At 44.9% G+C, this 13,026-nt stretch overlaps 1 protein-coding gene across 3 annotated transcripts in view; it reads right to left on the bottom strand.

Annotated features, from left to right (window-relative positions):
- The window catches only part of TFRC (transferrin receptor), a 32,360-nt gene extending 19,623 nt beyond the window's left edge, over positions 1 to 12,737 (bottom strand). The window contains exons 1-4 of one of the 3 annotated variants that reach the window (XM_075068324.1): positions 7,521 to 7,583; positions 6,435 to 6,494; positions 4,847 to 4,916; positions 549 to 759 (exon numbers count right to left, since the gene is read on the bottom strand). In XM_075068324.1, the coding sequence (XP_074924425.1) occupies positions 549 to 759; positions 4,847 to 4,879 (244 nt within the window). In that variant the 5' untranslated portion in view covers positions 4,880 to 4,916; positions 6,435 to 6,494; positions 7,521 to 7,583. Of the gene's footprint in view, positions 1 to 548; positions 760 to 4,846; positions 4,917 to 6,434; positions 6,495 to 7,520; positions 7,584 to 12,304 lie in introns of those variants that run through there. The other 2 variants (XM_075068323.1, XM_032777289.2) reach the window with 2 other exon arrangements.
- Between the last annotated feature and the right edge of the window lie 289 nt (positions 12,738 to 13,026).

Raw genomic sequence — 13,026 nt, 5'->3', positions numbered from 1 at the left:
AAAAACCACTTACTAGTTTCCTCATAATACTGTTTGCCCTTTACCTTGATAGGCATTGTTTTACTACAAAAAAGAGTTTAAAGCATCAACAGGTATTCACACTTTCAGCCCCAAGCATGAGGTACAAGAGAACTTCCAGTCAGTTCTTAACTCTGGTCAACCACACTTTATTTGGAACTGAAATTACGCAATCAGGCAGCAGAAAGCAAACAGCACTGTGTTAAAAGCAAATTTAATTTTCTCAACAAGGTAAGGAAGCCATCTATGCTTGTTTCATTTAATGAAAATTAAAAGCAGCATTTTTCTTCTGCACAGCAAAGTTTCAAAGCTGCAGTCAATGTTCAGTTGTAAACTTCTGAAAGGCCCATAATGTTTTGTTCAGAGTTATGAACAATCTCCAGTTCTGAGGTGTTTAACTGAGATTCTCTTGTACTGTAGTCTACATGGTCTATAGTAAGATGCACACTGAAGAATCAGTATCAGAGCAGAGGGGTACAAAACATACTTTGTACAATTCCTTTCCCACCATCTTTCCCCTTTTAGCTTACCAATTAGGAAGAGGAGGCCTCCTGCAGCAACCTTGCACCAGAGGTTTCTCCCACTATTCCTGGTCTTTGCTACACGGGTATGTATATTGTCAGTCATTCCATTTTCTCCAACTTCCTCCTCTTCAGCCAGTTTCATTTCTACATGACTACTGTCTCCATCCATTTGACGAGCCAGACTGAAACGGGTGTATGACAATGGCCCACTTCCAAACTAAATGGGAAAAGTCAGATGAGTGAGGATTACATGACTGATCAGCAATATAGTGGGCTTTGCAGTGTTACAATCTGGGATTTGTGTTCATTCCAGAACACATGTAGAAGGTCTTATTTATGTAGGACCCACTCTAAAAGCCAACTGTTTTAACTGTCAGTGATTATGTCTAGAGTCAGATTGGATGTTTGCTATAAACCCACAATTTGGGAACTCATTTAACTCTGCAGTCAATCTAAAGCTATAGTTAAAAGGTTTGAGATTGTCAAGTCATCTTTTAAAGTTATGAAGAGGGAGCTCAGGACTTTGATAAATGCTGATAGAGCTGCCTTAGAGGTTTTACTTTTTTTAGGTGTTGGACACCCAAATCTGTTCTAGAGGAAGCATAGGACCACGAACTCATGTATTGACTCAAGATTGTCTGAAGGGACCATCGTGATCTAGTCTGATCACCTGCATGAGGCAGGCCAAGCCTCACCCACTCATTCCTGTAATAGACCCTTAACTTCTGGCTGAGTTGCTGGTAAGTCCTCAAATCATGGTTTAAAGACTTCAAGTTACAGAGAATCCAGTCACACTAGTTTAAACCTGCAAGTGAACCATCATGCTGCAGAAGGCCAACCCCCACAGAGTCTCTGCCCATCTGACTTGGGGAAAATTCCTTTCCAGCCTTAAAAGGAAATCAGTTAGACCCTAGTGGGCAAGACCTACCAGGCAGACACCTGGGAAAGGATTCTCTGTAGTAACTCAAAGCCCACTCCATCTAGCATCCTGTTGGGTATTTTTGCTACTGGCAGTTACTGATTGCCTACAATGGCATGTGGCCTGTCTCATCATAGCATCCCCCCTCATAACATAATGGTTGTACTGGATCAGACCAAAGGCCCATCCTGCCCAATATCCTGTCTGGGGACAGTGGCCAATGCCAGGTGCCCTAGAGGGAGTGACCCAGTGATCTCTCTCCTGGGATCCATCTCCACCCTCTGACAAACAGAGGCTAGGGACACCATTCCTTACCCATTCTGGCTAACAGGCATTAATGGACTTAACCTCCATGAATGTATTTAGTTCTCTTTTAAACCCTGTTATAGTTCTAGCCTTTACAACCTCCTCAGGCAAGGAGTTCCACAGGTTGTGTGCTGTGTGAAGAACTTCCTTTCATTTGTTTTATACCTGCTGCTCATTAAATTAGTGAGCTCAGTTCTTATATTATGGGAACAAGTAATGTTTCCTTATTCATTCTCCACACCACTTATGATTTTATATACCTGTCATACCTCCCTGCTTAATCTCCTCTTTTCAAGAGGAGAAGTCCTTGCCTCTTTAATCCGTCCTCATATGGGACCTGTTCCAACCCCCCTGATCATATGAGATCACATCTGTATATAGTATTCAAGATGTGGCCATACCATGGATTTATATAAGGGCAATAAGATCTCTCCATCTTATTACCTATCATTTTTGAATGATTCCTAACATCCTGTTTGCTTTTTTGACTGCTGCTGCACTGGGTGGATGTCTTCAGAGAACTATCCACAGTTATTTGAAGATCTTTCCTGATTAGTTGTAGCTAAATTAGCCCCATCATTGTATGTTTAGTTGGGTTACCCACTCCCCTGCCCTGCAATGTGCATTGCTTTACATTTATACACAGTAAAATTTCATTTGCCATTCTGTTGTCCAATCACTTAGTTTTGTGATATTTTTGAAGTTCTTCAGTCTGCTTTGGTCTTATCTTGAGCAGTTTAATATTGTCTGCAAACTTTACCACCTCACTCACTATCTACCTCTTTCTCCAGATCATTTATGAATAAGTTGAATAGGATTGGTCCTAGGACTGACTCTTGGGGAACACCACTAGTTACCTCTCTCCATTCTGAGATTTACCATTTATTCCTACCCTTTGTTCCCCATCTTAACCAGTTCTCAATCCATGAAAGGATCTTCCATCTTATCCCATGACAACTTAGTTTATGTAAGAGCATTTGGTGAGGGACTTAGTCAAAGGCTTTTGGGAAATCTAAGTACACTATGTCCACATGTTTGTTGACCCCTTCAAAGAACTAATAGATTAGCAAGACATGATTTCCCCTTAACATAAATTTAGGAAAGTCAATATGATTTCTGTACTTCTAGGTGTCTTGACAGTTTTATTCTTTGCTATTGTTTCAGCTAATTTGCCCTGGTCTAATTGCCAGGATTGCCTGTAGAACCCTTTTAAATATTGGTGTTACATTCACTATCTTCCAGTCATTGGGTACAGGAGCTGATTTAAAGGACAGGTTACAAACCATAGTTTAGAGCTCCTCAATTTCACATGTTTCCAGAACTCTTGGGTGAATGTCATCTGGTCCTGGTGATTTGTTACTTTTAAGTTTATCAATTAATTCCAAAACCACTTCTAGTGACACTTCAGTCTGACAATTCTTCAGATTTGGCACCTACAAAGGACAGCTCAGGTTTGGGAATCTCCCCAAAAATCCTCAGCTGTGAAGACTGTTGCAAAGAAGTTAGTTTCTCCGCAGAGAAACATCTTTAAGTGTTCCTTTTTCATCTTGATCATCCAAGGGCCCACTGGTTGTTTAGCAGGCATGCTGCTGATGTACTTATTACTTTGAATTTTTGGATAGAAGTTTGAACAGCTTTTTGGCTTTTCTTATAAATTTTAGACTTAATTTGGCAGTGGTTTATGCTCCTTTCTAGTTCTCACTAGGATCTGACTTCCACTTTTAAAAAAAATGTTTATCTCACTGCTTTTTACATAGTTAAGCCATGGTGGCCCTTTAGTTTTTTACTGTGTTTAACTTGGGGTACACACTTACATTAGCCTCTATTATGGTGTTTGAAAAGTGTCCATGCAGCTTGCAGGGATTTCACTCTAGTCACTGTACCTTTTAGTTTGTTTAAGCAACCACCTCATTTTCCCCCTCCCTTTCTGAAATTAAATTCCAGTGTTGGGCTGCTGAGGTGTTCTTCCCACCACAGGGATGTTAATTATGATCACTATTTCCAAGCTGTCCTGTTCTAGTTACCTCTTGGACCAGATCTTGAACTCCACTTAATAGATTGAGAATTGGTGACTCACTGCTTTATAAAGCCCTGGCCTTCCTGATAGTCAGGGGGCAGGGCTAAGGTTCAGCCAATGAGCTGAGGCTTCTAGATATCAAACCTTGTTTAGATGCTCTATAACTTATCAAGTTGTCTTGAAGCCAGTTAGGTTTTTTGCCCCTCCCCTGGGAAGGCTGTTGCAGAACTTTACTTCTCTTAAGATTTGAGGCTGTTGCCCAATTTCAGCTTAAACTTGGCTATTTTCTCTGTTCTTGTGTCCACACTGGTGCTTAAGTAACTCTTCTCCCACCTCCACCCCCTTATAAGAGCTCTGTTTCATAAAACACTGCCCCCTACCAGTCTCAACAAACAGACCAGGAAAAATAAGACCCACAAAATTCAACTTAACCTCTCCAGTGAGTGCAAAAGCAATTCTCTGAAGTCTTAATCCTTCATTTTAAGAAGGAGACTACAGGAGAGTGCTCCTACTGACAAAGGGAATTCACACTGCCACCTGCTGCAGCAAATCTTGTGGGGGGAGTAGTGGACAGGGGGACTTTACCTGTGAAAGACAGAAGTTGTGTCTATACTGCTAAGTTGTTGATAAGCCCTTAGTCTGTATGAGTTCTACAGAGAAATCGGTTTCCCCACCTTACATCTTAGCCATTTTCAGCTTCCCTGGTGAAACCAGGTTAAAAAACCATATTTTGACAATTTCTAGCTGATGGTGGCTCCTCCATTCCCACTACCAATATATTAGTCAGAATGACCAGTGACTGCATATGTCCAACTTGACACCATCAGGTGCAGGGGGAAGCTATCTTCAGATGTCAGGATTTAGATCACTTTGACTAGGGATTTTTGGGTGCTCAACCTGAAGCCTGACTTGTGAAAAACCACGGCCTAGGACCATTTAAAATAGGAAGAAAATTACATGTCAATCTTTTAGATTTTATTCCTACAGTGTTTGCTACTTCTGGTGAAAGTTAAGCTAGGAGCCAGTGTTCAGACTACACCAACATTAGACAGGAAATCTTACCAAGTTGGAGATTGCTGATCGAGCATGGTCCATAACTTCTTGAATGAGCTCCCTTCAATTCAACTGAAACCTAAAATGTCAAAAGACACGTACATTAAGATTGTAATTCTTATCATGCACATCAGCTTCAGTGGCATTACTTAAATCTGCCAGATGCAATACTAATTACTGTGGCATGCCACGTAGTGCTATGAAGTATTTCTGGGCCTTCATCTTAAGTATTACCAATAGTTATTCAGTTTTGCCGAATACCATACAAGTTATAAGATTAGCTTCACCCGGATAAATGTACAATATTCATTCTGGTTCATGTACTGGAGTGTTGCTAAGGTCAGTTTTAACACTGATGCAGTTGCCCTAACCAATTGCATCCCCTAACCATTTAAAGGCTTGGTGTGGGGGGAAGAAGGAGGAAATGGTGATCAACTCAGCTACATCTCTAAAGGGAAACCCCAAAGTTTGGTCTCTTAAAGTCCCCAAACCAAGTTTAAGGAACACCAACAAGCCAAAGTTAGTTATGTATCTATTTTAACTAAAGCTTATTGCTAAGAACCAAAGTGTAATTTGTGATTTAAACAAAATTAGAATACATTCACACGCTCCCATCCAATAAGTAATCCTTATAGCCAAGGCCGGAAAGAGTGGTTAGTCTTAAGTCACCTTTGGTTTTGAACTGTTAGAAAAGCAAATCCAACATTTAAACACTTTAATGAAGTGATTACCATGGCAGAGGAAATACCAATGTTTCTGCATGATTCCTAGTGATGAAAGACTAGTCATAGCCACCATCTAGATAGCAAGTCCCGAACCTATTAGTGGAAGCATGCATGCTAAGTATAGTGACTGGCAGTGAGCATGTCGGCTCTCAGACACCAGGCTCAGAATGGCTCCTAAAGAATAGTGTCCCCAACACCTAGAACAGGGCTTCTCAACCACTCCTGATTATTGTACCCCTTTCAGGAGTCTGAGTTACCTTGCATACCTCAAGTTTCACCTCACTTGAAAGCCACTTGCTTACAAAAAAGACAAATATACATCATAGCACATTCCTGAAAAAGCTACTTGATCTCATTTTGTCTAACATTTTAGTGCATTACTTTGCTAGTGCTTTTTATGTAGCCTGTTGTAAGCTAGGCAAATATCTACATGAATGATGTACCCTTTAACCCCCTCAGAAGACCTCTGCTTGGGTATGTGTACCCCTGGCTGAGAATCACTGACCTAGAACCAACAAATAAACTTAAGGTTAAATAAACCTGTTTCAAAGATTTCACATCTTTTATGGACTGGAAGTGTAACAATCCTGGCAACTTTTGCTAACTGATTTTAGCGAGCAAGATGTGTTGTCCTGCACTGTACTGGAATGTCTCATGATGCTCTCTAGGAGGGAGCACAAGGTAAAACTTATCACTAAGGTTAAGATTTGGATCATGGTTATTTCAGACAGCTCATGGGCAAAAAAACAAAATTCACAGAAGCCTGTTACTTGTCTGAATTTTACAAAAGGCATGAGCTGAAAGCTCAAGCAGAAAGTGTCAGAGGCCACTGAAAGTCACGGAACCTGTGACTGACAAATCTTATCACTTACCCGATAGAGTTGTAGCCTAAGTTAGTTATTTGACTCTTCGTCCATCAGCCTCAGCTGGAACTGCAGGTGCAAATGTTGCTAGCATTTTCTATTATAAGACCATATTTGCCAAAGTTACAAGTAACTGAAAACTAAACATTTGGGCTGAAATTCTGTATGCCAGACAGCCTCACACACAGGTTTTGTTGTAACAGTGGAGAGGAACAGGGGAAGGCAGGTGGGTCTGTCCCCCATAACCGTTAGAACATCTCCACAGAAACTGGAATTAAATCCAGGAGTCAGAAGTCATTTTGCTGCTGTCAGAAGATACTTTGGCAGTGTGCTTCATGTTGTCATCCCTTTAGTGACTTGTCCCTAGAGAGGATAACAGCCTACTACAACTAGCAGTCACTCAGCTAGCATAAGAGATTGTGCTGTGAATTTGGAGACTGGAACCCTGTTGATGTGGAACTACTGACACCACCCCAGCTGGAACATTATGCAATTTTTGGTTTTTTATTTTTAGAGATTAGGGGTTAAATGCTATACTGAAACATTAAGGTTGGAGTCAGCAAGTGTGAGAATTAAAGTTGCCTCTGTAGCTTTGATTTGCCTCCCCCCCTCCCCCCGTTCTGCACACATGTAGTTAAAGATAGTATCAATTCTACTAATTTTCTATAGGACTCCTGTATCACTCAGTGTATGATAGTCCCTGGGAATCAAGGCTGTGTAGAGAATGAGGTGGTTGTCTATAGGACCTTACTTCATTTGTTGAGGGGGTAAGAGGAAGGGTATACTGAATTAAGTGGAGGAGAGCAGAAGTATGGTTTTATGGGCAAGCCAGTTAGAATCTAGTTCTCCACCAGATCGTCTCTCTGTATATGCCAGTGTTCTTATGCAATGCTGGGCAACTCATTTAACACCAGAGTTCACAGGTGACCATTAATTGCACACTGTTTTCTGGGTGCACAACGTGCCTGTGGCCAGATCTGAGATTGCTCAGCACATCTGCTAAGGCACCTGAAGTCACATGTGCTAAGAAAAGCAAGTACTCTTAAGAGTTTAAGACCTAGTTGCCTCAAACTGGGCATCCACAGTTAGTCAAACCTTCTGATAATTTGGCCAGAAACTCTGCACTTCAGCTTTCCAACTGTGAAGAGGGGACACCAGCACCTAAAGTCAAAGGGATATTCTGAGTTTGTTTTGTGAATCAGATACTATAGTGAGAGCACCATACCTACACCCATGAGGAGGTTAATCTAGCATCTACCACCAGGTTTGGATGGCATGGATTAAATATCACCTTAGGCCACAAGTTAAATGAGAATACTTCTAACTACTCATTCACAGAATGAGGTAGATGTGCTGTAAAAATAGCATGTGAACATTACAGTGCATTTATACAAGCAGCCAAATTAAGGCTGCATGAGCAAGTTTTGGCCTTCCCTGAGCACTTACTGGGCAAGCACATTGTTTTTTTAATAAGTGTTTTGCTATCACTTGGTACAAGTTGTTAATACCTCCATTATTGGGGGCAGACAGATAAACATACTGCCCTCCAAGCTGACAAGGAGTTTTATTTGTTATGTTAGACTCACCCACTTAAGTTGAATTAAAATAGTTTAGCTTACTTAATAAGCTATAGAAAATGGGAAGTATTACTTGATGTTTCTTGCCCAGATGTCACTTATGCACCCTAGAGTTCTTAGATGAGACAACTCAATAAGCCACCATGTGGTGGTCTATAGAACCTGTTCCCTTTAGCCAGAGATATTTGCATCCTGTTCAAGAATCACAAATTGTGCACTGGCATTGCTGGAGTTAACACAAGAATGTTCACCCTTCAGGCCAGGTCTAACTACATACTTGTAAATTGTTATAACTTATGTTCAGCCACATGAAGAGTCTACACAGCTGAACAGAGTTGCATTGACTTAACTCCTGGTTGAGACAGCACTATGTCAACAGGTGAGTTTCTATGATGGGCACATCTACTGCACACTGGCAGGAGAAGCTCTCCCATCAGTGTGAGTTGTAAATTCATGTGAGCTGTGCATTAAGGTACTCAAGCAGCAGTTGCCTCAGAAAGACATTAGTGAAGCATCTGGATAGCACTGCATTTAGAGAGGAGGCACACTGCCCAAAATCTGATTAGCCTATGCCACATCCAGAACATCTAAATCTTGCCAATTCTCTTTACAGATCTCTTATCCAGATCATACTATGTCTCAATTACAACATCCACTTCTCTCGCTTTGACACCTTCAGTCTTACCCCATTCAACACACCACTGCAAGGATTTCCTAGCTCATCATTTTGATCATGTCACCCCTTCTGCAACCCTCTACTGGCTCCCTCTTCTCCATCATATCAAGTATAGCTGCTTAGTTTTGCTCTCAAATCCTTCACATCCTATTCTTACTGTACTCAGTCTCAGGAAAAATGCTCTGAAATAAATAAAATGAAATCAAATAAGGACAAATGCAAAGTACTCCACTTAGAAAGGAATCAGTTGCAGACATACAAAATGGGAAATGACTGCTGAGGAAGGAGTAATTCTGTTGCAAAAAGCAAATATTCTGGGATTTATTAGTAGGAGGATTACTGCAAGCAAGACATGAGAAGCAATTCTTCACCCTACTCCATGCTGATTCGGCCTCAGCTGGAGTATTGTGTCCATTTCTGGGCTCCACATTTCAGGAAAGACATGGACAAATTGGACAAAGTCCAGAGAAGAGCAACAAAAATCATTTTAGGTCTACAAAACATGACCTATGATGGAAGACTGAAAAAATTGGGTTTAGTCTGGAGGCTTGACAGAGGGGACAAGTTTTCTAATACATAAAATGTTGCTACAAGGAGGGAGAAAAATTCTCCCTAACTTCTGAGGACAGGATAAGCAGCAATGGGCTTAAATTGCAGCGAGGGGAGTTTAGGCTGACATTAGCAAAGGCTTCCTGTCAGAGTGGTTAAGCACTAGACTAAATTGCCCAGGGAGGTTGGGGGATGTGATCATAGAAACTCCCAACTGATGTGCCAAGACTACTTCTGCCCCTGCTTTCCCTGCCAGCTTGCAACTCCAGCACCCTGTCTTGTTGAGCCAGACACCAGTCTACTCCAACACAGACCCAGGGTTGGAACCACATGCCCAAAAAGCTGCAGACTTAACTGAAAGATGCTTAAGTGTTCCTGTCTTTAACACTCAGATGCCCAACTCCCAATGAGGTCCAAACCCCAAATAAATCCATTTTACCTTGTATAAGCATTATACAGGATAAACTCAAATTGTTTGCCCTCTATGAAACTGATACACATGTGCACAGCTGTTTGCCTGCCTCCCTGCAACCTCCAGTATTAATACATACTCTGGGTTAAGTAAAAAGTGATTATTAAATATAGAAAGTAGGATTTAAGTGATTCCAAGTATGACAGAACAAAGTGAATTACCAAGCAAAATAAAATGTGCAAATCTAAGCCTAATACAGAAAAATCTCACCCTCAGATGTTTTAATAAGTTTCTTTCACAGACTGGATGCCTTCCTAGCCTGGGGACAATCTTTTCCCCTGGTACAGCCCTTGTTCCAGCTCAGGTGATAGCTAGGGGATTTCTCATGATGGCTTCCCCTTTGCTTTCTTCCATCCACTTATATGTTTTGCATAAGGCAGGAATCCTTTGTCCCTCTGGGTTCCCACCCCTCCCTTCTAAAGGGAAAAGGGCCAGGTTAAAGATGGATTCTAGTTTACAGTGACATGTGATCATGTCACCTGAGACTTCATTACCTACTTGCCAGCACAGGTATACAGGAAGACTTACAAGTATAACAGAGCCCTCTACAGTAAATTGTCCTAGGTAATGGGAGCCATCAGGATTCCAAACCACCATTAATGGCCCATACTTTGCCTAACTACAATAGGACCTTAGTTATATTTCTAGTTTGATACTTGGGGATTATACAAATAGGATGACCACACTCATAAGCTTTGTAATACCTTACAAGACACCTTTTGCATGAAGCATTTTAGTTACACTATATTTTCATAAAATCAGAGTGCCAGGTCAGTGGAATCTTCATCATTGAGGATTTTTAAGAGCCAGTTGGACAAACATGTATCAGGGATGATCTAGATAATATTTAGTCCTGCCTTGAGTGCAGGGGACTGGTGTAGGTGACCTCTCAAGGTCCCTTACAGTTCTGATTCCTATTAAGATAATCATTCCTGCCTTTATTGACCAATGAGGCCAGTCTTCTTCACTATGTATATTTTCAAACACCTTCATGCTTTCTCCCATACTGCTCTCCACCCCCTCACACCTTGTGAGATGCTTCCCACAAACATCAATAAAGCTACCTCACTATCCTCCTTTGAATCCCTCCTTAATTATGATGCTACAAGCAGCTGGCCATGCTTACTGAGACCACCACCTGTCATTCACTGTCTCCTTGTACTCTTTTTGGAGTATTTTACTTGCTGTAATCCTTTACACTGATGGTCCCTGCCTCAGAGCACACAAACCGTTGCATTTAGCACAATAGGTGCTGGTCTATAAATGGAGCTACTAAAAACCACTGAAATATAAACATAATCCAGGGGATGTCCATCCAGGTTTTGGCTAGACACCCAAGAAACCACAGCTAGCTTCAAGTTCAGAACAGGAAGTTACCCCTTAGCCACTTCCCTCCTTCAAGTGGAAAAACCCATGGCAAACATAGGTCCCCAAGTAGTAGCCTTGGCCTATAAGCCTTCATAGTTCATGTAGTATGAGTTAAGATGACTGAGCCAAATCAGTAGTGAAGTTTCCCAGAAACAGAACACCCAACCCTACAGGCAGTGCTCTGCTGCTGTAGCAGCCTAGATAAGAACTGCTGAAGGTACCCCACCTTTCAAGTGAAGGATTCCACAATTTCTAGGGAAAGCTCAGCAAATATACCTCTGAGCTTTAAATGCAAGTCTTGTGCTGATACAAGATCAGCACATTAGCACAGCAATAGTGGGAGTGCTTTGGTCAAACAAATGCAACGTGACCTGATCTGACAAGGTTAGGCAGCTACACCATGCCTGTACTTGCAGTAAGGACAGCTGGAGGTAGTACAATATGGAGACAGTGCTAGTATAGCCTAGAGGCCACAGGCTAAGGAGCTGGCTCAACAACAGTGACTCCCCTTCACAGTCTAAAAATAGAGACTCAGAAGTACAAAAGTGTTAAATAATATCCACCCTACCCCTCACCACCACCCTGCCAGAGAACTGCAAAACCTGTGTCCTGAGGTCACAGGAAAGCAGGCTCTGACAGAAGCCATTTTATAATGCTCCACAATAGAATGCTAGGCCCGTTCTCCAACGTGCGGGCAGCTGAGCTACGGCGAAGCGTGTCCTGCGGCCCCTGCCCCAGGAGCTCCGGGCAGCGTGCTGCCAAGCAGCAGCCTTGCAGGAACGGGGGCCAGCCAGCGGCAAGCGCCCCGTCTCAGGGCGGTGCCAGAGAGACACACCTGGTGATGGGCTGCGGCAGGCCTAGGAGGACCGACTCCCTGCAGGGAGCGCGCGGTTTAGGCCGCCTGGGGGGTGGGGGGGGAAGCCCAGGCCGAGGGGAACTGCCCGGCCAGGAGCGCTGCAGGGACCCGGGGCCGGGCAGAGCGCGCGCGCACCGCTCGTCACGGCTGCCCCGCGGCGCCGGGCGCCAGTCACCCGCGTCCCTGGTCGCCCCGCGCGCCATGTGCGGCGCCGCGGGTGGAACCACTCCGGCCTGCGACGCGCCAGAGCCCTGCGGCAGGCCTGTCCCCGGCCAGCGAGGCCACAAAGCCGAACCGCCGTCTCAGAGCTCCCCCCCTCCCCCCAGGCGGGCAGCACCCTGCGCGCGCCCACTGCCCAGCCCTCGGCCGCCCCGCGCTCACCTCCGCAGCAACCCGGCTCGCCGCATTTCGCTTAAGGCACAGCGGGGAGGGCCGCTGTCGCAACGCGCCGAGGGGCCGGCGCCGCGGCGCGCATCCGCCGCCCTGCCTCCCTCCGCCCTCGCGCCAAAACGGCCCCCGCGGACGCGCAACGCGGCAGCCGCCGCCACCTCTGCTCCCCAGCCAACCGCCGCGAGCCACCCCAAAGAACAGCGCAGCGTGCCGCGTTTTAACAGGCGCCGGCCAACAGGCGCGCGGAGCGTACGAGTCACTTAACACCCGCTTCCACCCCGCAACCACGCCCCCCGCATCTCGCGCGCATGCGGCCGGGGGAGGGTGCCCCTCCGATGGGGATGGAGGCTGAGGGCAGAGCGCTGGCGGGGTGCAGTTCTCCCGTCGCCTCTGCGGCAGCACCTCCCTGGGCCGTGGCAGGGCCGGCTAGCCCCTCGCCAAGCCGCACGGGCCCGGCGCCTCCCCTGTGCCATCGCCATAAGGCAAGGAGCCACCCATGGTGCCCCATGCCCAGCACTGAGTGCAGACCCGCCCCCGCGGCGTCCCTTGCGCAACCCCGCAGCCCGCGCTCCCCGCCGCCACAGCCGCGCGTCCCTCCTGCCCAACCCCGCAGACCTGGCACGCTGAGTGCCAACTCCCGCAGCCCGCGCGCCCCTGCCAACCCGCAGCATCCGGCGCGTCCCTATCTGCACACCCGCAGTCCCGCGCTCCCC

Source organism: Chelonoidis abingdonii, chromosome 8 (assembly GCF_003597395.2).
Source record: "Chelonoidis abingdonii isolate Lonesome George chromosome 8, CheloAbing_2.0, whole genome shotgun sequence".
Classification (NCBI taxonomy): Eukaryota; Metazoa; Chordata; order Testudines; family Testudinidae; genus Chelonoidis; species Chelonoidis abingdonii.
Note: the sequence above shows the minus strand (reverse complement) of the source record. Positions and strands in the feature narration are given on the sequence as shown.